Here is a 24623-nt window from a genome sequence, read left to right as displayed (position 1 = left end):
TTTAGTTTATTTTACTAAATTCATCTTACTCTTATTATTGCTGTACACTTAATACTTACTCTATTGTTTATATACGTATATATTTTTCCTCAATTGTTTCTTCGTAATCTTTGATCAATCTCCGTCACAAAGTTTTCCTTCAGGATTAATAAAGTTCTATATTATCTAAAATCAACCAAAACATACAGCAACATACAGCATTTTAATAAAATGAAATAACTGGACTCCAGGAAATGTATTCATCACTGACTGCATTCAAATCTTGTCAATTAATGCAACAGGTTCTTTTAAAAAAAGTAACTCGTGAGGTAAATAGAGTTTATCTTTACTGAAAACTGTTTCATAATTCATTACAGAAGTTAAGATTTAACGTTTGGTAACAATGACAATACCACACAAGGACACAGGGAAAGAAATCCCGCAGTAAATACAGGCATTCATACAGTTTTCTCTTGGCAATTCTCCAACATACAATAGAACAAACCTTTGGACATAATGTGGGGACGGACACAGACACGTTTGAATGTGTTATACGGCTGAGGGACAGAGTCATGACTACATCTGTTCCCAATATCCTCATCTCTAAAGCAAGATAACTGATTAATCAATTGGAAGACAGTTTATCCGAGTTAGTTTAATGTGTAGATGACTTAATCATGTGGAGCAATGCTCCTTTTACTCAAGTCCCATACGAGTCCATTGGACCATTTCACAAACGAAAGACAGCACATGATCTACTGTCATAGCTCTTATAAATACATCTAAATAATTCCAGTACTGTACATAAAATCACTTAAAAGAAAATATTAGGAATGCTTGGAAAATATGTTGGTTTATGCCCTTGCAACCTTGTTAATGCTTTGTTCAGAAGATTTGATGTGTTGGGTCATCTTCCACTTAACAAAGCTCCAAGGATGTCTTACTGGTTTCTCTTTTTTTTTTTTTTAGACGTGCAATAAGAAGCTCTGTACTATGAATACAGGTCAGTGTTGGTAATCTGAGGGTCAAAGGCAGCAGTGATAGCAGTGTAAGGCTTTACCTCCAAACTCACCAACCTAAACGGTCTGTTTCTTTCACAGTAATCAAAACAAAGTTCCACTGAGAAATCATTAGTCAAGTTCAATACTCAATGAGAAGGAAAACAAACCAATTTCATTTCTATCGTCTATCTCATCCAACAATCCAACTGGCAAGTGATAATGCACACATCATAAAAGTACAAACAGCTGGTGCGCTGAATGACAGATGTTCTCAGGAGATGTCTTTCTGTACAAGATGCATATTTTTGGTTCAAGTATGAACAACTTACTCACAGATGGAGCCACTTCAAGCCAATCTGTGAGGCTGCTTTATACTGGAGCTACAATCAAATATACAAATTACAAGACGAATGCTTTGCTCGTCCTGAGGCACACTTAATTAAGCCCGTCCTGCATCGTCCTGTTGAAAGTATGAACGATCATAAAATGAAGGGGCTATGGCGTCTTCTCACCGGAAGCCAACACAAAGTAGATGGGCTATTTTAAGGGCAACAGTATTTATTTATAAAAAAAAGGTCCATCATAACTATATAAAGACAGAATATTAGAAAATTGCATTGACCATTTGGTTGTAGTATGTGTAAGATGCACATACTTATTTTTGCCGTTCCCTTTCATCATTCCTTCCTGCTGCAACATGAGGCACTTGTCTGTTGACGTGGACAGCACCGTGCACACGGGGAATGCTTGTGTCTTATTTCAAATAGTAGATTTTTCAAGAATTAAGAAGATGATTTCTTTTACATTTATCTCACACCATGATGGTCACTCTATGCACCAAGCTTACTCCTAGATTGTATTTATGAGTATAGTGACCGACTTGACATTGTACCTTCGTCTCCCCATCCATAAGCTGCATGTACAGTACAAGACAAGACTCCGTTATAAAGTGCTGGACTTGAAATGGGCGAATTACCAAAATTGCTGTCAGGCACCAGAGAGGAGGAAGGAATAAAGAGACAGCGTTAGAAAAGCGTGCCTCTTGGAAAATGGTTCAGTCGCATCAGGGCACGTGACTGAAGATGATTCTGATGATACTTGTCAAATTAAAATTAAATCATTTAAAAAGGTACGATGGGGGGGATTGTAAATCTATTCAAAAGAAATTATTGGCATTTGTAGACCTTACAAAATGCAGGATTCGCACAAAATGTGGAAGAAAGCGAAGAGTACTGTCACGGTTTCTTTGGCAGTACGGCCCTGCTGCATCTACAGGGACATCATATGCGGGGTGGGAGGCTCTTGACCCCCCTGGAATCCTTGTTAGTTCATAGTGTGGGCTGGTGAAACCGTTCCTCCAGCCTCACCTCCTGTTTTTTTAAGGCTATTGGTGAAAAATGCATCGTTTCAAAAGGTCAGAGGTCGTGTCACTGTTGGCTGAGAGCAGCGGGTGGCTGCAGAGTCTCCAGTAAAGATAGGACTGTAGGTGAAGACAGGAGGGCTCGACCTAAAGTCCCTCCAGCACGGTAGCAGGCATATCCCAGCACTCCCGCCACGACGCCCTTTATGACCGTGCGCAACACCCAGCCAAAACGGGAAGGGGGTGCAACACTGAGGGAGAGACAGACAGACACACTGAGCAGCTGTGGGATCGTCCAGACACAGTCAAAGAATGTTTCCTCTACTTCCTGAACTCACCTCATGATTTCATTTATGTTGAGCTGCTTCTCCCAGTTTCTCTCTATGCCGGGGACGTGACCCATCCCGACGACTCCCACCACCACAGCAGGCACTTCTATAAAGGAAATATTCAGTTACATAAACCACATATTCTTTATATTTCTCATCAACACTGATGAAACCACGGGTCATCTCTCGACTGAGAAATGAATCATCCAATGCTTTAGGGATGGATTTCAGTATAAATGACGATGCATAAATTATCCTGACAAAATGCACTGCTGAGCATAAACGACACGATTCAGAGAGCATGAATATTCCTGTGGTCTCACCATGAATGCAAACATTTGTTTTTAAGCTCAGTAAAACAGCGAAAAAACGTCCCACTGTTTCTGTGAAATAAAGTTCAAAATGTACACCCTTTTTAAACACAATATGACTCAGCATTTTCATTATCAGTCTCTGTAGCATTCAAACCACGCTGTCATTACCGGTTGGTAAATTACGCAAGAATTGTGTAACAAATTTGATGACAGATAACATGTCTTGTTAGGGGAAAACAAAACTTTATCAAGCTCAGAAACAATTCTAACGATACATTTAAAAAGAACAATAACACTCAAACAATTGAAATGTTCAATTATATTGAGCGATGCATATGTAAAACAACTGTACGCCCATACAGACAGGATTAGAAAGCTGAAAATCTACAAATAAGAACACTGTGATTGCGAGCTTATTGAACAGTTGTATACGCACTCTGAGCAGTACGGGGGGCCTCCACACAGCGCGTAGCCTGGCGGAGCGTGTGCGTGAGGTAGATGTCTCTTTCAGCCACGATGGTCTGGTGGAGAGCGGGGAACTCGCCGATCATCTCCGACATGGTCTGTTCCAGCAGGTCCTTCTGTTTGCACTTCTCTACGTCTTCTTTACTGAAAACACGACAAACGGTCCAACAGAGTCGTTGGTCGCCACACAGGAAAGGGGAAGACATTTCTTTCTCTTCACACAGTATTAAGTACAGAATGAGGAACAAACAAACAGTAGAATGAAGTCTGTACTATTTCTTTCAAAATCCCATTACAGTTTGCATTTATGTTCTTGAAGCATTTTTTCTTGAAGCGCTCTCCGTTTTACACATCAGAGAATGTAACAGGCTCAATCTAATAGATGTTAAAAAGATGGACACATCACTTTATGCAAAAAGCTTCAAGTCAGATTTCAAAGACGCTGTCAGTTCAACAAGTTGGCAGAGTTGCATGTACTCTGTAGAGTGTGTGGGCGCACAAGCCCTGGTTCTACACAGAACACACAGACAGCTATGAATGCAGCTAAAATTGCTCAGAGCTAAAAATGTTTGCAACAACAATACCCCCACATTTCAACCTTTTCTCGCGCATGTCGATCATGTGGTGTGTAGATATTGAGAGAGACAGTCTGACGACACAGTGTGGTGTGACGAAAAGGGCCGATGGTGAACTTGTACCTGATTGGATCCGACAGAAAGCAAAGACCCCACGCCAGACGGGCCTTCTGCCACAGACTGAGAGCTGCAATGGCTCGCTTGAACGTCACAGGGATGGGCCGGTCCCCAAGGTGAAACTTACAGAACGGCACTTGTCCAGCCTGTGTGGAAAGAAAAATAATAATTAAAAAACAGAATGAAATAAACTGAAACTTATATGCAGCATCCATACATGGTTTGGGTGAAAACTTGACTCTGATTGGCTGCAGGGTGTCTATTAATTACTGATAACGGACAGCAGCTAAGTAGTTCCAGTTAAAGTGTCTGTTCACCGCTTTAAATTAATACGCTGGAACATAACGACACATAGAAGCGATCGTCTCACATGCCATTCGCTTTCCAACTCGCTATACGTCGGGCTGCGGCCTCTCATGTGTTTGTGAAAATACTGATCGTGGTTAGGGAACAGTGACGTAGCTCTTTGTCTAACACACGGTCAGATTATATTTACTGTCTGTCAAACGCACGCTATGCTACTGACTTGAATCTTGCAAGCACAATGTTAACAATGTTAGTTTCGTGTGTGATTTACCTCTTTGAAGGCCTCCCTAAACTCTCCTCCAGGAGCCATGCCCAGTTGCTCTGTGATGTGAGCTGAAACTTTGAGCAGGAGAATCTGCATGAGGCCAGACATCAGCCCATTCTAACAAACACAGAGGACAGAAACAAAATAAGCATTCACAGAAAGAAATATCAAAACAACACCATTACTTAGCTGTATTTGCTCTCGCTGTTTTTCACACATTGGTAATTCCCATCATCCTGAAAGCCTGACCTGTTTAATGGCCTGCTGAACCTTATCCAGGTTGATGTCTTTGGCTTCCCTCAGCAGTGTAATCTCGTCCATCTTCAGCATCGACACCCTGTACTGGCACAGCTCCACCACCACAACGTCTGGCTGCACAGCGCGGATCATCTGTGTGGGTATGTGAGACAAGTGACAGACACAGAATAAGAAAGCACAAGAGGGTAAGGACGAGAGAAATGGCAAATGAGCAGTGAGGAAGGAAGTAAAGAGAAAATAAACCAATGTCATCAATGTGGAAGAAAAGACAGGATTATACTGAGGAATGCCAATCTTGTACTGACAGCATATACAGATGGTGCTAACTAATCTTCAAAAGGTGCTACTCTACAGCGCTTCTCCACATTCAGAGAGTTACTCGACTATTTCACAGCATTTCATATTTTAAAGAGGGTGTAAGTGGCAGAGTCTGCTGTACAAGTCCTGTTGTAAATTGTCTTTGGCTCACCGTGGCCACGTCCTGCTTGCTGCTGTCACTGAAGTGGGCGGTGCCCACCAGGTACAGGAGGCTGCCATCAGGGGCAGTGAGACGGGTTACCGTCTCTGGGAGCTCAGGGGACAACTGGCGGCGCTGGGATCGCAACTGCCAAAGCAGCTCCATTGCGTCACCGTCCGCTACACGGGAACAACAGAGACAGTTATTAAAGGGGCACACAAACACAGCAGGACGACTATAGTGCTTGATGTCTTCCTGTAAGAACTATGAAATATTAAAAACAAGGATATTTTGTCATTTTTAAGCAACTTTGAATAGTATTATATTTTACTTAGTTACAAGTTGAACTATTTGGCCGCACTTAAGCCGTAGCTGAATATATCGACAACTGAAGATATGAGCGATGATTGGTTTTTCCTAAGCTGATATTTGATATTAAGGCAATCTTAACCAACTTACTATCATCAGAATTATGATGTTATCAAATAATCTCTAGAATCAGCGCCCTACTGTGCATTTAGAGATGTTTCTGGTGGAGCAGCACGTTCGCCCGCTGAGCCCCGCATCTCCGTTCTCTATATGCCTGCACATCAAAACTTAGCTCTGCGCTCCATAAGAGTAGTTAAAGCATGGATATGGTTGTGTCAAATGTCTTTTTTTAATATTTTATATCTGAAGCTTCTGTTGTGGCTTTTGAATTTAGCTTTGAATGTCTTACATTATATTTACTGACGTTATCAACCTGATAGAAAAGACGAAAATATGTTTTTTTTTGTTATTGTGGTTATATAAATGTAATTTATGGTGCTGTAAGATTGCTGCTAGACTTTCCTGTTAAAACAGGTGCGAGCCTCCCTGCACTAAGCATGAAAACATGTTGTGAATTATGAAAATGATTACATCTGTTTTTATAAAATAGATTTTGACTTTTGGGAGGGACAGTGACACAGCGACAGTGACAGAGAAAGGGGAAGAGAGTTTCTGGAAGTTATTAATAATAATTCAATTTGAATGTCAATGTTACGAATGAAGCTTCAAACTATTAGGTACAGCCCTTCTTATGGTCGGACATGATTTGAGCATCATGTTCCGTTAAAAGCTGGTATATTGTCGCACCAAGCAATGACGCACACTTTTAAAAAGGGAGCCGACGTTTGAATAGAAACATTTAAATTGCCATTAAGTTTTTAATATTTAGTTAATTTCAATTAAATGTCCACAGTCCTTTATAAATAATCACTTAACTTTAACTCTGCTACTTAAAAACTTAAAAGTTCAAAGCTCAGATCACTTACTGGCGATCACGAGAAACCACAATATGAAAATAGAAACAATCGGCCGCCCTATTTATTGAGGTTCTCACGTTCACTTGTTTTTTAAGTTTCATCGTCTGTAGTTGATGTTGGATCAATCACCGTTGTGTTACCTCATTCTGCGATAGATAGTGATTCAACAGACATTTATCTAAATTAAAATCATTAGCACATTCAGTTGGATCTGAAATTATGATTATTATGTGATTATATAATAAAAAAGGCTGCTGCAATGACTTGAACTTGTGCATAACAGCGACATGACATGCCAAACAACCAAAGAGGTATCACACTATCTTTCAGCATACACACTGTAATTAAAAACACGTACAGATCCCTGCAGGTACACAAGGCAGTTCCTCTTCTGATGGGTCCTCCGATGGGCCGACTGACTCATCCTGTCAGACATAAAAACACCAAACTATATCTTAGACAGAGGCAATATTTACATCAGTGCACGACACGATTAAGAGATATTCCTTTCCAAATCGAGCCAGTTTGAGAAAAGCGGGCTGATTTCACATAGTTATGTAAATACTCAGGGCTAGTTCAAATTGCAATGTTTGATAACATATTGTAAGGGTTACAAACCTCTGAATTGTTGTCTTGATCCATGTTTGAAGCACTGAAAGCTGCGTGTGACAGAGAGCAGGACGCAGACATGTGTTACAGTGAGACGTTCACGGACACAGCTAGCTGTAGTGCAGCGTTACTGACTGCTGACGTTGCTTTACGTGTGAGGTCTAAACGTAGCAAACAATTGTGACACCACAACGTTCATGGGAAAAGTAGCGACTGTCACTCATTTATTAACTGTAAAATAGAAGAGGAACGATATCTCCGACGAGGCCATTATTACGACTAAATGTTAGCAACACAAGAGTTTTGCACAACTGAATAAGAAGTAACTTGCCAGGGCCGGTTTACAAACTAGCTAACGTTACTTTCAGGTACAGCACTGCTGAACACTGAGCGCTTCCTGTGGACTCATCGGTCTGGCTAGCTACCGGATGATGATAACAGCTAATTCAAGCTAATGTAAGCTAGCAAGTCCGGTAAGAATGTCGTCAAATCATACCCGTTGAAACGGTTTCACGACAGCAAATGCCGCCATTATCAGGTACAATATGTTTGGTAACATACACAATAGTTGTCTAAAAACAAATATCCACAACTTACTGAGCAAGTGTGTCAGTGTACTCCACGCCAGTACAGCAGTAGCATTACAGTGCTCGGCTGAATCTGACAGCCGCAGTGCATTCTGGTACATGTAGTCCACGATTGCTGGGACACGCACATTTATTTTTAAAGTGAAAATGTTTTTAATCACTTTCCGTTATAACATTTCACACAGTACAATCAAAGTCTGGACTCTTCTCCACGTTTCCACTAGACTATCACAGATGTACGTCCTTTACTGTCTCAATGTTCAAATCTACACAGAAAATCGGTTATAAGCAGAGTTGTGTTTCGACGTATAACATGCTCTCACACGCACTCGTGCTACAAGTCGTAAAGTGCTTTTGGATGCATTTAGTGTGCTTGAGTAGTCCAACAAGGAGAGTTTGTGCCAACCTGTGTCGTGACAATGAGGTGGATCATTTGATATCCCCACTCGAAGATAATTGGTGTAATGGGAAAAAAGTGTATGTTTACTGAATGCCCCAGAAAAAAAGACGAGTATAGGTCTACCGATCATGTAGGTAAGCCCCTGAACCACAGTACTAATGTCTTCTACAGTATATGTCATATTGATGTATGTCAGTGCACGCAGTTCCTTTAATGAAATTGCTGTAATCGTGTATGCAGCTGCAAGAAATGTGTATGGAGAGGTTGTGGTAGACCCCCGTCCCCTTGTCCACTCTTTCCCTGTGAAAAGTGCTGACATACCTTATAGGCTTGGTTTCTACTACAAATAACAGACCAACTATTCTAACTATTAGTTCCTTCTTAGAGCAGATATTGGCACATTGTGAGACAAGACAGAACTACCGAAAGAAGTTGAGATTGTGTCGCAGATGGCTATCAAAAGCTTACTCATCATGTAATAAACCTTCCAGTGAGGCACGATTTAACATCTTCTCATCACTTCATTCACTTCATTCACTTCACATCACAGCAGAACACAAAAAGTCACATACTCTGAGTCCAGCTCCGTTCATCATATTGGAGCTGCATTTCTGTCTCAGATATCTGGTACCTGTTGGACAAATCCGTCAGTTTCTCTGAGCAATATTGTAGTTGCACGTCACCTCACAGCCCACCTTCTGTTCTTCTGCTGCTCCTTTATATAATATGCCAATTTACCTGTTATTAATGACGTGCAAATAGTCGAGGCAAGATCTGATACACGTTCCTAATCATTGGTGAAATGGAAACGTCAAAGCCATGAAACGTGTGTTATATTTGTTTGTAACACCCCACAAACACATCATATACAGTGTCTATACACGTATAGCGTTCTGTGAAATATGATGCTGCAAGCGCACACATTATTGCCACAAATATATTGTGATCTTTTGCATATTAATTGTGCAGATCTCAACTGTATTGCGTGAGCTACCTTTCTACTTGGCTATTGGGATAAAGGGACTAAGCGCTATCATATGTGTTTGATGTATACACATATACATACATTTTGCTTGAAGCTATAATGCAGTCTTCTTTGCAGATATGCATCTGTAAAGTGTGTGTCTTTTTATTCTTTTCAGAACGCTCATTCATCTCTCATCCTTTCATTTTAAGCCTTTTTTATTATAGCTGTTTGACCCTGCACTGTAGCACCCTGTTGAATCACTGCTGGTTTCATTGGAGGCTGTTTAGCTATACACAGTCATCCTGAGGCATGAACGTGACATCGTAACCTACAGCAATACTCTGGTCAACATTATCAAACACACAAACGTTTGTCTTATCCTCACTGAGTAATTTTCCTATCTAAAAAGTTGAGCCCGCTTGCTTTTACGACGAGGGTTCCATGTCATTTCCTCACGGTCCACTCCACCCATCACAGAAGTGTGTGAGTTAAAGACTAGAGGTGGCTGTTGATAGCTGTGATTGACATGGTGGTCATGTGTGCAGAGTGTGGTGTAAGTGTCCCTCTTCTTCTCCTCCTTCAACATTCCCCAGCAGCGATGAGCTCCCCGGGTCTCTCTGCCAGTCTGTCCCTACGGTGCTCTTCATCCTCTTCTTCCTCAAAGAGAGTATGATGTATACTCAGCAGCTGGTGTGTAGGGGCTCTAGTAAGGGGTGGTGGGTCGCACTCAGGGTTTTCCATTTGGGTGGGAGGCTCCCTTGGAGGAGATGGAGGAGGAAGAGGAGGAAGAGGAGGAGAGGACTTGGGACTGAGGGGGTCCTCGCTGGAGGGAGGGTTCGGGCTCACGCCATTTACGTAAGTTGTGGTGGGTAGTGTCATCGTAGCAAAGGCAGTGTTGGTCGATTCTGGAGAGCAAACCTTCGTTTCTGAAGCGACAAGAAGGAAAGTAGAGGAGATCATCGAATTGTCAAGTGAAAACATAAAAGTATAGGCAGTTCAACCCTTTTAAAAAAACAACAACATCTATACTCATACTCTCAAGGGTCAGCGCATTTTAACAACATGTCACAAATATCATACCCATTGTCTGGACCAGGCTGTGGTTGCAGGCATATGCAAGGTGCAACTAGATGAGATGGGGAGCTGCATACTAATTCCTTTAATATTTGACCAGTAAAATGTGATGAATTCAACCCTGAACCAGAAAAAGCAACTGTGAAGGAGAGATCGGGCTTACCTGTAATGGCACCAGACACGTGAACAATAGTGTGTGTGCCTTTAAGGTATACTGTATCCATGTTGTGCTCTGAGGGAAGAGGCTCCGCGGTTGTGGCCTCCACCTTGGGCTTACGAAAGGTCAGCATGTACGGGTGGACGTCCAGAGAGAAGTTGCGAGTGTGCTTTTTCTCCATCCCACTCAAATCTACGATTCAAAATGAACAGTCTGACTTAAAAGGAGAACAAAACAGAAAAAAAGCATGTCATCCAAAAAAGTGTGCGTCTGGAAACAACACAGAAAGCTGAAAGCTGAGTTGTGGGCCGTAAAAACCAACAGCAAATATCTGAACGACGCTAATTGTTTTGGTTTTAAAGTTCGTTAAAACTGAGAGGAACTGCAGAGTTTGATGATAGCTGTCTGTGGGTGTGTCACTACGAGCGATCCCTTTCACGTAACACATTTGATCCATTGCTAATATAGGGATTTTGATGAGCACGGCTTTAAATAAACATTTTCACAGACTTACTATTTATAGCACTAGATACCTTTTATTGCAGGATATTGTGTGCTCTTGGTATCCAGAAGTGGTGCAATGAAGCTGTCTGCCACTGTCTTTCTTCTGACTGGTTTGGGTTTTTCGGGCTTGGTGTTATTTTCCAGACGTGTCAGGGTAAGAGGTTCCTTTACGAAGGACAGAAAAAATGCAAATACAGGTCAATATGTCACAGCTTAAACTTCAGTAGAGGCCTCTATAGAGAAAGAGGCCTTTATGGAAGTCCATGGTCATATGAACTACTGTGCTGCAGTTAACAAGTTCTTGTAGTTTCAAGAGCACAGTAGAATGTTTTGTCCTCTGCTAGCATTGAATGCTGAATAAATGTTGATAAATTGCAACTCAGGCCTTACCTTGAACGACTGAGGAAGAGGATTTGAGCCCGAGATCCATTTCATCTTTTTGCGGGGCCGTTTGATGACCAGCGGCTCCCCGGCCATCTCTCCCACTCCAAATTCAGAGGGGTCCATGTTAGGATCGAGTGTTTGTATCCCAGAGTCCCTCACAGTGGGTGTAGCGTCATGATTGGACTGTGCGAGCGCAGCCAACAGCTGCCTGACCACATTGTCATACATGAGGTCACTCTCATTGGTGATGAAGTCCAGCCGGTTGAGCGACTTGATGTGGTCCCTGTTCTCGTTGCAGAACATGGCCAGTATGTTGATGTCGCAGAACTGAGACTTCTGCCAGCGGCGCCGTGTTTTAATACCCACTTTATGCAGTTTGTCAAATACAAAGTTGGACTTGCGCACCACAAACAGGTGCAGCAAATTAACCAGGATGATGAGATTCATGGTGCAGAGCAGAGAGATATCTACTGCAGCCATGATGCGCTGCAGCTGCACAGCAGGCAGCTTACAGTTGACCCTGAGCTTCAGCTCGTAGTAGCTGCTAACGTCTGGCGGCTCACCCAGCGCACAGGTGAACTCATTCTGCCTTTGGCGGGCATAGTAGGCGCTCAGGTAGGAAATGGGGATGGAACTGAGGCAGATAATAGCCAGGTGGCGTCCCAGGTATAGCTTAGCCAGAAAGTTACTTTCGCCCCGTCTCTCCAAATATTTCTCGAACAGGTTCTGCTCGGGGCTTTTCTCCTTCTCTGCGTTCTCGATGATCTCCCTCCTCTCTCGCTCAGTTATGCCAGGTCCTTTGGACTGGATCTGCTTCTCGATCTTTGGGGCTCGGCCCTCAGCGGCTCGATGATAGCAGTTATCAATCTCTTGAAGCAGGAAATTGAGCTCTGAAGTGAGCCGCGTAGAGGCAAGGAACTCCCAGGCCAAAGCAGGAATGTACATGATTCCAGCGAAGGCCAGCAGGGCATAGGGCAGGAACTTGTGTTCAAAGAGTGAAGGCCAAAGATGAGACTCCACACCAGGCACAGCATCCCGCAGCTCCGTCCAGCAGTAGCCTCTTGCATATAGAGCCTGGTCTCTGGTGAAGTTGTGTGGTGTGTAACAGTATATGGACTCCTCTGAGGAAAGTACAGATAGAAAGAGTCAGCCCAAACATTACTTTAACATTTGGATGATTGTAGCTCATAATATAAATTGAGTATAGTATCTGACTGAAGAATGCTATAATGCTACATCCTGGGTCTTAGTTTCAGAATTTCACTCATCACTCCTATCAATTATGACGTTTTATTGGCAAGATCTGGCAAGATGAAAACAGATGAGGTCAGACAAACAGAAGGGTTGAAACAAATCCCCCAGTTTAACAATTTGATCTACAGCACTTATTTGAAAGTGAAAGGAGGAACACATACCTGAAATATCTGTTGCAATCATCCATTGTACTGTAAAACTGCATACACACAACTACGCTGAATACTGTAGGTCAAAATGTAACCATTCAGTAACTCTGCATAGTGCAACAGATGTTTAAAACAGAGTTTACGCCAGTGCTCACCTGCATTTCACAGTGCTTAAGATAATAGTTAAAATGGGGATTTTGTGTTCAATGCAACACATTCACATTTCCTAGCAAATGTTTTTCATCTATGTGATCTGTTTCATTATTTTTTTATCAACATTGTATCTCAGAGAATCTTGTATATTCATCTGTTCAGCCCAAAGTGCGGTGTGTCTCTGATAACACTTTTTGAAATGATGGTCTGTCTGGCTCAGATAGAGGAAGTGAGAGCACTTCTTCGTTGTCAAAGTTGTTCTCTATCAGTTCTATCTGGTTCAGGGCTGCAGCAGGTCTACTTTAATCTTTTGAACTTACAAAGGATACACTTGCTATCTAAATAAACTCATCATTTGTACTGAAAACTATTAGAAAAAGTCATTTTGGTTATCAGGACAATATGTGCAATGATATTAGTTTGTCCCAGTCACAGAGGGCAGGATGCTGAGTCATTCAAAATTTGTTTGGCAAAGCCCTAAATGTCATAATAAAACACGGTAGTGAGGAAACACTGAAGAACTTGTCTAAACACCCACTTTTTTTCTGCTGCTGGATTCAAACGCTCAGTCCCAGATGGTTATTGCTGCTATGCAGAGAGCCTGACTCAGCAGTGAACTAACGTCTCTCCCATCACAGCCGGCCCTCTAACCCCTCCTATCTCCAGCCTTTCTAGCCCTCTCTAGCTTTCTCTGTCTGCTCCTGTGATGCACTTGTAAATGCTCCTTTTCCTTCCTTGCCTAATCTGCTTACATCTCTTCTTATCACTGTCTGTGACAGAAGACACAAAAAATACACAAAAAATTGCATGGCTAACTCGAAATATACAGTTGCTGCTGCCGCTTTGACAGTTTACTGTCGCAATGAACCCCCTCTAGTGGCAGAAGTCTCACCTGCAAAGTTCCTCGTGAAGACGAGGGTGACCAGCAGGATGGGGATGATGACCGTCCCTATAGTGACAACCCGATCAAAGGGCAACTCCAGTTTGAGCTGCACCATGAGGCCGGCCAGCAGCCCGCCCCTCTCATCCTGAGAGGAACCCGGCAGGATCAGCTCCTTCAGCTTCTCACCGGCGAGTAGAGCCGTGGCCATGTCTAAGTTTTGATCGAGGATGTTCTGCATCCGGAAACACAAAGCACTACAACCTCCCTCTGGACTGGAGAGGAGACCAGACCCTCCCCGCTGAAGTTAAATACTCCTCAACACAGTGTGAAACACTTGCACACACACAGAGAAATGTGTGGCCAACTTCAGCCTCTGTCACCATGTGTGGAAAAGCAGCAGGTCATATTGTGTAAGTCTGCGCTCAGAGCTTTGGGTTTTACAGTTGCAGTTTCCCACAGCTCCTCTCTTTTTGAAGAACAAGCATGGCGTTCAGAAGCACTCTCCTCGCTTGGCTTCTTTAATGTACTTCCCTTTGTTTTGCCCCATTTCGACAGCGCCCGGCATCAGTCCCTACTCTCTGTGTGGCAGGTTCAAGAATGGGCTGAGTTTAGGAGGCGTCCTTGTGATCCCCAGGGAGAGGGATTGCCGGCTGAAGAGTTGTTACACAGGCTTCGGACAGGAGAAGCTCTGACCAATCCTTTCCTGAAAGAAAAGATAACCAGTTAGGATGGGACAGTATGTTAAATTGTACAGCGTGGTACAAAATGCCATATCTGGGAACATATACACAATAGGTAATTAGTACAACCATCTTTAAATAAGCCATATTGTGAATTAGAATTGTCTCATACCTTCCTCAGGAAAGCTCTGTGTCCCCATCCATCATCCTGTATAGTCATGTAGCTGAGGATGACTAATCCTCCCTCTGTGACCAGTGGAGTGTGTGAATGTGGTCACATCTTAAGGGGATGTTTGCCTTTGATCGAGCAAGGACACTAAAGGGCAAATTTATTTCCTGGGGGGGGGGATTGCTAACCTGGAATTCACTAAAAAACTGAATATATTCTGTGATTTTGACAAACGTTCTGTTTGTCTTGAAAAATTAACAACCTTAGTTATTTTTGGACGCTGACTATGCTATTCCACAATTCATCCCCGGCCCGTCTCTGGACTCCTGGTGGTCGATATCTCTGTGGAACAACATGTTCACACTGGGATGTCAGGTGAACTCACACTCTAGTCAGCTAGGATGTCTCGCGTGAGTGCATACATGAGCAGGCATATGCTTGTGCAGTAAATTGCCGCCTGCTGCTTGCTCATTTGACTTGAAAGTTACGTAAATGTCCTCGGTGAGGAGTGTGTATGTACATCAGCCCTTACAAAGAACCCTCAACCTCTCGCTCTCCTTCTTCCCCTTTTACTTTCCCTCCCCAGTGCTCCCTCTGCTCTCCTCTAAATGTCCTCTTATGATTAAGATGCAAAAACGCATCTATGAAATTCAGGCCAAGCGCTCCAATCCAGGGCTGGAAAGTGTACTTAATATATCTCGAGTGAAACTTGCTGTTTCATGAGTACAGGGGACTCTCACCCACACGGCGAGGAAGATCATAAGGAGAGGACTTTTTGAAAAATCATCACAGAAGAAATATCGAAAGCTGCATGTGTTAATGCTGACAACCTGCAGTCATTGGTGTTATAGCTGTCCCTCATGACATACCATACAGTACAGACTTTACACTGCTCTGTCCAGTGGCATTCAAGGTAACTATCCACATCCTCAAACACTGTCTCAAGAAAGAGGAAATAAACTTTGCATAATTAAAATTTAAAGGCGCAGCATCACATTCTAGCTGCTCGTCTACAGGCTGCACTGCTGTCTGTAAGCCGGATAATGCCCTTCAGGTGGGACGATGCTACCGGTGTTTAAAGAGGGAATTCCACATTCTATGGCTACATACAGCATCCCGCTTGGCTATGACCCGCGCAGCCGGCTACAAAAGAGATACAGCTCGGCTCCAGGACAACAGCTGAAGGAGACCAGCCCCATTCATTCCTTATTAATTCGATGATGGCAAGAACTTTGTCAGCGCTCCTGGTGCCCGACACTTGTTCTCAGACATTCCGATAACAAATCTGATAACTGATAATTATACATCTGAGAAGATGCAAATACAGATACAAGACCACCATAGAGTATCCTCACTGTTTTGCTCACTTTTGACTCGTCAGTGAGTCCACTATGGGAACACTGCAGGGACATTTCATCAGAGGATCATTATGTTCTAGTTAGCTCGTGTTGAACCCTAACAGGTCTCTGAGACCAGGACTCTGGGATAATCGCAACCAGGAGGACCACACTTCCACCAGAGACATTGCATTGCAGTGAATTGCAGCTGCCCGCAGATGACGAGCCGTTTCAGCACCTGAGCGGCGGATAGTTCCCGAATAGCCAGCCGGAGACGAGCTGCTAAACATCAAGTGGTAGTGTGAGCGCGCTGCTCTGTGTGTGTGTGAATGTGCGTGTGTGTGTGTGTATGAGAGAAGAGGAGATCCTGCTGTCGGCGGCTCGTGAGTTGCTCAATACCAGCATTACCTGTCCACACTGGAAGGTAGACCAGCACCAGAAAAAACCCACTCACTCTGCAGCGCTAACAACGCGAGCCATGTGCATGCAGTAGGGGGAAATAATAATAAAAAAACAAACACTCACCATGTCTTGCTGCATCTCCCGGGACGGTAAGAGTTAATCTGCAGTGCGGGCGAGCAGCTACAGCATGTATCCGAGCACACCGGTTTGTTCCGCCTTTTCTCACCCCAGATCCCCTCCCTCCTGCAACCCACTCCTCTCTCTCCTCTCTGCCCTGCCTCTTCCTCGGGAACAAGGGATGAGATAACACATTCAGATTCTCCGGTTCAGAGCACCATCAGCATTGCGATCGAGATTCACATTCACAAGGACAAATGGTGTGTAAGAGGAGATATTGGAAAAAAAATCAATTATAGGCTAATGGAGAAATCAATATCCTACTCATATAATCATTTTTAGAGGTTTATCATTGAATATATAATATAATAATGAAATATTACAGATCTAAAGTCCTATATGAAGAAATTGGTCAAGTGCTACGATGACATCATCAGTGATACAATATCGTAAAAGGTTACTCTCGTTTGAGAGTATACAAATAAATTGTCTATTTTTCATTTGGCTAAATAGTCTAGTTGGGTAACTATCGGCTACCAATTCAAATCCCGTTTGTTCAATCTACAACCTAACTATAAGGCGCTGGCTTTTTTGTCGATATTTATCCAGCCTGCCCATCATCTGTAGATGTGGGACTGACAAACCAGGAAGATGCTTGTCATTCAACCTTAATGGGTGTGACGAACATCTGGGTGTCCTGATGCAGTGCAGGGTAACCTGAAGTTTGAAATACAGTAGAGCCCTCTGGAACCGATAGTGGAGGAGACTTGATATGCTTGTGTGGAGATATTTACAATAGAGTCTTTTAGGGAAGCCCAGTGAAAATAATTCCTTTAATAAAATATATTTATTAAATAATGTTCTTGCCGAATGATTTGAACACATCACTGCTGAACACTGACACAAGTCAGTTCTCCTCAAGCCGGTTTCCGCCGGTTGGGGAAGCCGCGCCTCACTACGTCTGCTTCCAAATATAGTCTGTCTCTCTTACTCTCTCTCTCTCTCTCTCTCTCTCTCTCTCTCTCTCTCTCTCTCTCTCTCGCTCTCTCTCTCTCTCTATTAAATGGCCACTAAGTGTATGTTTGAAATTTTGGCAAACCAAAACTGGCAATAGATGTTTTTCTACATGAGTAAAAATCTAAATGCATAATATTTCAGTGTTTTCTTCAATGTGTCACCTTGTCCTTCTGAGGCATACTCTAATATATAATGGAGGGAAATTACTCATTTTAATGATAATTTATCAGAGTGTCTAATACAGAGAGAACCGGAGGGATGGGAGGAAATTAACAGAGGAAGGTAAATTAGCATAATAGCAAACAAGGGTACAGCAATACTTAGAACACAATTCTGATTTCCAAACAAAGCAGGGGAGTGAAATGTTTTTTTCAGTAAACATGCATGTGAATATGAATCCCATTTAGTGTAAAGATCACATCCTGACATCTAAAAGTAGGATAATAACTGAACAATACTTCCTAGAATGTTATTGATCCAGGTAATTAGTGTCATACAAAATGTATTTTTGCTTCTTGCCATTCATACTTTATTAAAGGAGCAACATTAAACAACCATAAACCATCATACACACATGTTTACTTACAGGTGATGACAAACATATTATTTTCCTTAATAAAACAGAATTTCAGTTAAAATGTTTTACATCAGTAAATCTGCAACATTGATCATTGATGGTGTAATAAGTTGTTGCAAACACTAGCACACCACTGTACACAAGAAGACACAAAGAGGTCAACTACTGAACAACATATAACTTTCAGTCAAGAGAGTGCAAAGACAAGTCAGTGTATAGTATAAATAAATATTTAGAGACATCACAAAACTGTGTTAAGGCCCGAGTGTCAATGTGAAAAATAATAATGAAACTACAGAGAACGTTTTAATGCGCAGGTCAAATAATGCTCACTACAGTAAGCAGGCAAAAATTATATAAAAAACAAAACAGAAAACGGATATCAAATCAAAAATGCTGAAAGCATTATGGTCCTAATCAAAAACAAATATTCAAACTTCCTCCTCTTAATCGTTCGTACCTCATTTCCTTCTCTCTTTTCTGCTATGTCTCTCTCTCTCTCTCTCTCTCTCTCTCTCTCTCTCTCTCTCTTCATCATGAACACATCGTTATTGCTTTTTCTTTCTTCCAGTGTGTTCTGTCTCAGGATTGTACTCTTACAGAGTTTCCACTTCTCATCAAACTTCTCTGTGTGCCGTAGGACTGTTCACTGGGCCATTTGGACCACAACTGCCTTCCAAGCTCTGTCTTTGTCAAAATCCTGCAGCGTTCCATTGGCTGCTTGCTGCTGAGGGAGCAGAACAGGAGGAGAGAGAAGAAATGTAGAAGGGGAAAGATGACCAAACATCGAGATAAATGATGTGTGAAGGATGAGCAGCACAATGTGTTTTTTTATATGTTTAGCTCATATATTTTTATGTCATCATATATTTAAATGTCCTTTACATGAGCTATAGCTGGTGAGAAACGTCTGGAAGATAATTCAATATATATCATTTTGTCATATTCACAAATGTCTCTTGTTGGAGGTGGAGGGACAGGCAAGGAGGGAAAAAGAAAGAAAGATTTTGTGTCCACAACACCTGCGTTTACCCGCCTTACCTCACAGTAATGGGTCTGGGTTTGCATTCGGTCATCGTGTTCTGGCGCCCCCATGCGGAGCTGACTCTTGTAGGAGGCACAGTGCACCACGGTGGCTGAAGTTAGAATTGCCTGCACCAGCAGCAGCACCATCAGAATCAGCAGCAGGATGTCGTAGGATTGCTGGTCCACATGCACAACACACAACAATGTAATTAGATGATTCTAAATGAGATTTCTCAATGATTCAATCTTGAGCTTTCTCTGAAATCTGTTCTTTTATTTCTCATGCAGAAGGAGCTCAAGGCTGGATAGCTAATGCCTCCTGGAAAGCCTGCACACCGCAAACCACTGGCGAATTGTTACTTCATTAAACTCACCTTGGCTGTAGGCACATCATGCAGGAAAATTTCAATAAAGCTGATCACACTGCAGGAGAGGAAGCCGGAGGCTGAAAAGAGCAGGGGAGACGTCACGCTGCTGATGGCAATCAACACCTCCACCTGAGAGACACCAGGAAGAGAGGAAAAAGGAACGGAGAAGAAAGGTTTCTAGAAAAAATAGACTAGACATTTTCTTGGTCATGATGAAGATATTCCTTCCTCAGCAGACACCCATCCTTTTTAACTTCCATTACATATGGTAGACAAGTAACCTTTCAAGAGCAGAATGTCACAAAGTGCTTCAAAATTTAAAAAAGATGCTACACTAAAATCAATACCAAAACAGAGCATGCATCAAGATATCAGATCTCTTCTCAGAGACTCTGAGATGAGCTGTTTTCCATACTACCTCCCACTGAGGTCACAGTAATTTAAGTGGATCAGTTTTATGATGATTTTAACTCTAAAGAATTGAGCGCAGAGTATTGTCTTGTACTCACCAGACATCTGTTGGGGTATTCTGACACAACATGACTCGCAATAGCACTCGGAAAACACTGCAAAGGATTTAAGATCAGATACAAAGTTATGTGATAAGGCCAGTTAGGCATCTTAGTAATTACTCTGAGCTGTAATGAATCATAGTGAAAATCATATTTTAGTAAGAAAAACTCACAGCAACAAGGATCCAGAAAAATGTGACAGACAAGTAGGGGCCGGGTAGCAAAGCGTCCATGTTGAGGGCAATAATTCCTCCGAATACAGCAGAAATTCCCACAATTACTTCGATTACCTATAAGAGGCATTCTTCAGTGATTGATAAGCATTGGCCAGACAGAAATATCATTATGCAACAAAACTGAAAACTACTCACAGAATAGGCTTTAAGAAGTCGAGTGGGGAACACTGCTGGCGTGAGGACCACAGACCTGTCATACGTCACCGGCTAAAAGTTGGATGAAGGTTGAGAGGAGTTAGGATGGAAGAGGGAAAGCTATACGGAGAGTAAAAGAGGAGACACATCAGATTAAAAGCAATCAACCACTCAAACACACACACACACGCACACACACACACACACACACACACACACACACACACACACACACACACACACTAATACACACCTTCCTGTGGCAGCAGCAGTCCTCTGCAGAGCGGGCTGACAGGATGACAGTACTGGCCATCAACACCTCCAGCACAATCATCAGGATGAGGTTGAAGTTGATCTGAGAACAGACAGAGACACAAAAATGCTTTATTTTGAAAAATAACTTAATTCCCATATGTGCAACCGAAGGAGTGGTAGTTGTATTGCTATGATGCATTTACATTGACAGCAGAAGGGTTCAGGACCAGTTTACATCCAAACCAAACCAGACATGTGGTCGTCACCGCGAATGTTGACACGTACACCACCTGGAAATCTGATACCTTGAAAAAACACAAACAAGACGACACATGACCTTCATTTGGTATCAAGCCGCAATTGCTTTGAGGAAATTCAATTAAAAATCCACATAATGATCTTTTTGCCTTTGGTGTGTTCATTGTTTACTCACTGCAACATGTCTGTTCTTGGCAATGGCGAAACTGGCGATGGCAGCAGGGATGCCCTGTGAAGAACAGCAACAAATGAGCTGCGGAATCTTTCTATTTTAGCAGACAGAAACTTTTGTGTGATCGGCATGTTGACAAGATAGTCTAATCTGAACAACACGTAAACACTTCTCAAGCTACAGCTGTATAGTTATGTGACTGTGATTACACTTGCATGACGGTCACTTACAGAACCTGCAGCACAGCGTAGGTAGTCCATGGCAAAAGGAAACACATTTCCCAGGTACAGAGAGAAACCAGATGTGATGAGCAGACTGCCCTGAGGACACACAGAGGCATGCATATACAAATACAGAAACTCATCAATGTGTTCAACAGGTAAGACTGCACAAGAGTACTGATATTCTCTCTCACACACTAACACAAACACACATATTTAGCAACACATAACTCTGAAGTGCCCAGTCAACCAGATATAACACAATACACGTAACAAACTGCTGACATTTGAAATACTGAGAGGGAGCAAACCCATCACATCCATCCACATCCACTTTAATAACGTTTGGAATATATTTATTTGTTTCCTCAGAGTAACTTTGCTAATGCATTCAATTAGAGTTTACACATTCTGGAGACGTATTGTTGTCTCTCCTCGTCTAAATGTGGAAGCACAAAACAAGACTTTGTGTCGCCATGCCACTCAAAATCTTTAGATTGGGATACTGTCTCAGCAGAAGAAGAAAAAAGACCCCAACCTTTAAAATTTTGATTGTTATGGACTAAATAGATACACCCTGTGATGTGCCTCCTTTGCTCCTCTCACCCCTATGAGGACACTGTAGAGCCAGGCCCTGTAGCTGAAGCAGGGGTGCTTTAGAGGCTCCGGCTGGGCCAGCTGCAGGTCACTGGCCCTCACGTCCACTGTGAAGCTGTCCCGCTCGGGCCTATACCGCTCCCCCCTGTCTGGTCTTCTCTCCATTCTCCTGTCTCCCCCTCTCCCCAGCGTCCCACTGCCCCTCTCCAGAATGGGCATGTGGCTGTAGGTGAACTCCTCTCTGGCTGAGAGCTCGTCGCACTGCATCATTGAAACAGCTGGTGGCTAACTTCAATGATGGGATGTGCCGGGTGAGGATTACAGCCTCTGGGAAAGGGGAAAGAAATTGTAAAAGCTGCATAAGTTTAGGTACCTATGTCTTTTGATCTGTTTTCAACATGCTTCTTCACTGCTGTTCTCTTCAACATGAGGTTCATGAGTTTATTTTCAAAATGAGGATGGCAATCATAGGAAATCAGGAAAAAAATCAATGGAAAGTGCATTAAACGAAAAGAAAATGAGCCATTAGACAATTAATAACGCAATATGTCAAAACCCACCCCCTCCTTTAGTCTGCCTGAGCAAAGAGGACACCACTTTTTCCATCCACCTCTTTTTCCCATATTGCTCCCTCCATACTCACCTGTTGTTGAGTCTCTTGCAGAAATATTGTCCAGCATAAAGTATCCTTCAACAACTGAGATTAGATCACCACATGGAAGACAACTTGTTTTTGTCTGCAGCTCCTTCTGCTCCCCATCTCTCCCCCTCAAACTTACACTCTCTCTCTCTCACCCCCACTCCCCTCCTCTCTCTCTCTCTTTCTCTCTCTCTCTCCCTTTACAGGACGCTTCTCAGTTTTTTTTTTGAGCCCTTCAAAGCGTGGAGCTAAAACACATGGCTCTTGTGCTGCCAGCCTACTTTGTGCCAAAGGGAGAGCGCCTGTGCATGACAACAAGGGGAGGAAGAAGGGGCTCGCGCTGGGGGCAGAGTTAGTCGGGCAAACACCCTTTTTTTCACTCCCATTTGCACATGCACGCACACATGCACATCAAACCCACTCACATAACTGAACAATAGATGCTCAGAAATGAGTGCATGGCAACACACAAAGACACATGTTTGCAAATTCCAGTTTATAGCAAGAAAAATGAAGCAGCTACAGAGGGAAATTCACATTAATCGTCGTGTAGAGTGTCAATCGGTTGTTTTTTGCCATAATAGTTGAATGTGTCCCCCTCTGGAGTTCCCCTCACGACTTCCCTTGTTGTTACTTAGCCCTCTACACTTGCAGTTCACAGCCCAGTAAATTAAGATGCCCAGCAGTGCTTTAGAAAAGAGGCAACAGAAACATTTCCACAGCTTAATCACACGGTGTCCTGTCTGACACAACTAATCTGATGATGGATGCTTTCTGCTTTAAATAAGACTCTCCCAACGACACCTTCAGGAGTAAATCCTATTGGATGATGACATACTGTGTGAGTGTATTAGCATGTACATGTATGTGCACCTCGGGATTCCTTTCAGTCGTTAACACAGCGGAGCATTCTCAGCTCAACATTGTTCCGGGGCGGTGGTAACCATGGTGGCTCCTTAACAACTGCTGTCCCCCCGTCCCTCGCTATTCTAATGTCTCTGCCCAACACACATACCAAACTCAGTCAAAGAGAGGAAACTATAGTGCAACAGTTCCCTGCAGACATTAAAGGGGATGTGAGGAACACTAACAAGATGAGACACAATTTAATATCTGGGAATGGAAAAAACGAAATTAGAAAAGCCTGTCTGGACAGGATTGTTGACTTCCCATAATTTGATGTTCGTAAACATCAAAAAAATTGTGGAGCCAAACAAACCCTGCAACCCTGAGTAGCCTGCTGTCTCTGACATTTGTGTCACATCAAGGAAAATTAATATCAGTATCATTGGCCCTTGGGTTTCCCTGTAGCAGGCTGGCAGAAAGCCTAGGGCCAAAATTACAATCATTGTATAAATGAATATCATCTAGGCCTAACAGCACCATGAATCAGTTATTTTAAATATGTACACATAGTGCATGTCTGCATGAGAAGTGCAGCATCTCATTGACAACAGCAGTACAGAGCGACACTTTGCTTTCATCCTCTTTTGAAAGAGAGAACCAGTAGGTTAGAGAACAACGCTGCGTCTGTTATCTCTGCACAGCTTTGGTTCTCTCTTTCTACTTCTCTTTACAGGTTTCTTTTTCCCCTCTGATTTGCCTTACATCTGTCTGTCTGTCTCTCTCTGACCGTGACAACCCCTCTGAACCTCCACCTCTTTGTACTTTCCGGCACATCTGCAAACTGCTTCAATCTGTATGAAATATAGGCTACAGCATATTGACTTTATCATATTAGTATGAAGATAAAATGTAGTAGCCTAAAGGGTTTTCTAACAAGCCCCAAAAAAAACCAAACAATAAACCCAAATAAATAACAATAATGAAATATTGTTAGCGAGTGTATAGAAATTCATTGTATTTATCTACATTAATCTTTAACTAGCTCTTTTTTATTTTGAAACTCTTAGCACCTATTAAATTGTACATCTTTATTTTTCCTAATGTAACATTCCTAGCTAGCTTGCCCGAAAAAACACTGGTACAGTAGTTAAACATATATACTGAAAACCTGTTAATCATCCGAGTGCATATGCTGTAACATCACTGTATAAACTTTTGTATGTAT

General features: G+C 42.5%; 3 protein-coding genes and 1 long non-coding RNA gene across 4 annotated transcripts; 1 reads left to right on the top strand and 3 right to left on the bottom strand.

Moving 5' to 3' along the window:
• Positions 1–183: 183 nt before the first annotated feature.
• Positions 184–7999, bottom strand: trabd (TraB domain containing). Its single transcript, XM_076088762.1, is given in 11 exon segments — positions 184–2591; positions 2679–2775; positions 3420–3592; positions 4147–4286; positions 4718–4828; positions 4961–5101; positions 5439–5605; positions 7071–7137; positions 7331–7371; positions 7919–7969; positions 7972–7999. Coding segments are annotated over 11 exon segments (1200 nt in total). The 3' UTR covers positions 184–2407.
• A 1855-nt stretch (positions 8000–9854) lies between these two features.
• Positions 9855–14071, bottom strand: panx2 (pannexin 2). The gene is made up of 5 exons (XM_076089822.1): positions 13843–14071; positions 11401–12515; positions 11040–11175; positions 10513–10698; positions 9855–10201 (listed from the first exon to the last, which is right to left on the bottom strand). Exons 1-5 carry the CDS (start codon positions 14069–14071, stop codon positions 9855–9857), a joined length of 2013 nt encoding a protein of 670 aa, XP_075945937.1.
• A 4707-nt stretch (positions 14072–18778) lies between these two features.
• On the bottom strand, positions 18779–22179 carry mlc1 (modulator of VRAC current 1). The gene is made up of 11 exons (XM_076089821.1): positions 21922–22179; positions 21325–21414; positions 21098–21151; positions 20868–20969; positions 20663–20764; positions 20410–20481; positions 20212–20328; positions 20036–20092; positions 19533–19655; positions 19165–19335; positions 18779–18859 (listed from the first exon to the last, which is right to left on the bottom strand). Exons 1-11 carry the CDS (start codon positions 22177–22179, stop codon positions 18779–18781), a joined length of 1227 nt encoding a protein of 408 aa, XP_075945936.1.
• Positions 19025–21049, top strand: LOC142947954 (uncharacterized). The gene is made up of 3 exons (XR_012953432.1): positions 19025–19363; positions 19447–19699; positions 20679–21049. It is a non-coding gene; the product is annotated as an uncharacterized LOC142947954 (long non-coding RNA).
• Positions 22180–24623: the final 2444 nt, after the last annotated feature.

This window comes from Anarhichas minor, unplaced genomic scaffold (assembly GCF_050575085.1).
Source record: "Anarhichas minor isolate MPS153535 unplaced genomic scaffold, ASM5057508v1 ptg000011l, whole genome shotgun sequence".
NCBI lineage: Eukaryota > Metazoa > Chordata > Actinopteri > Perciformes > Anarhichadidae > Anarhichas > Anarhichas minor.
This window is presented reverse-complemented; position numbering and strand designations above follow the sequence as displayed.

Bases quoted from the DNA above. Each gene is read 5' to 3' on its own strand.
- panx2 (XM_076089822.1), bottom strand. From the start codon at position 14,071: ATGCAGAACATCCTCGATCAAAACTTAGACATGGCCACGGCTCTACTC. The intron at 11,176-11,400 runs GTAAGGCCTGAG...TCCTTCGTAAAG, and splicing joins CTCTTCCTCAGTCGTTCAAG to GAACCTCTTACCCTGACACG. The intron at 10,699-11,039 runs GTATCTAGTGCT...TTTGAATCGTAG, and splicing joins ACAATATCCTGCAATAAAAG to ATTTGAGTGGGATGGAGAAA.
- mlc1 (XM_076089821.1), bottom strand. From the start codon at position 22,179: ATGCAGTGCGACGAGCTCTCAGCCAGAGAGGAGTTCACCTACAGCCAC. The intron at 20,482-20,662 runs GTGTGTATTAGT...TCCAACTTTTAG, and splicing joins ACTGCTGCTGCCACAGGAAG to CCGGTGACGTATGACAGGTC. The intron at 20,329-20,409 runs GTGAGTAGTTTT...TGCCTCTTATAG, and splicing joins GACTTCTTAAAGCCTATTCT to GTAATCGAAGTAATTGTGGG.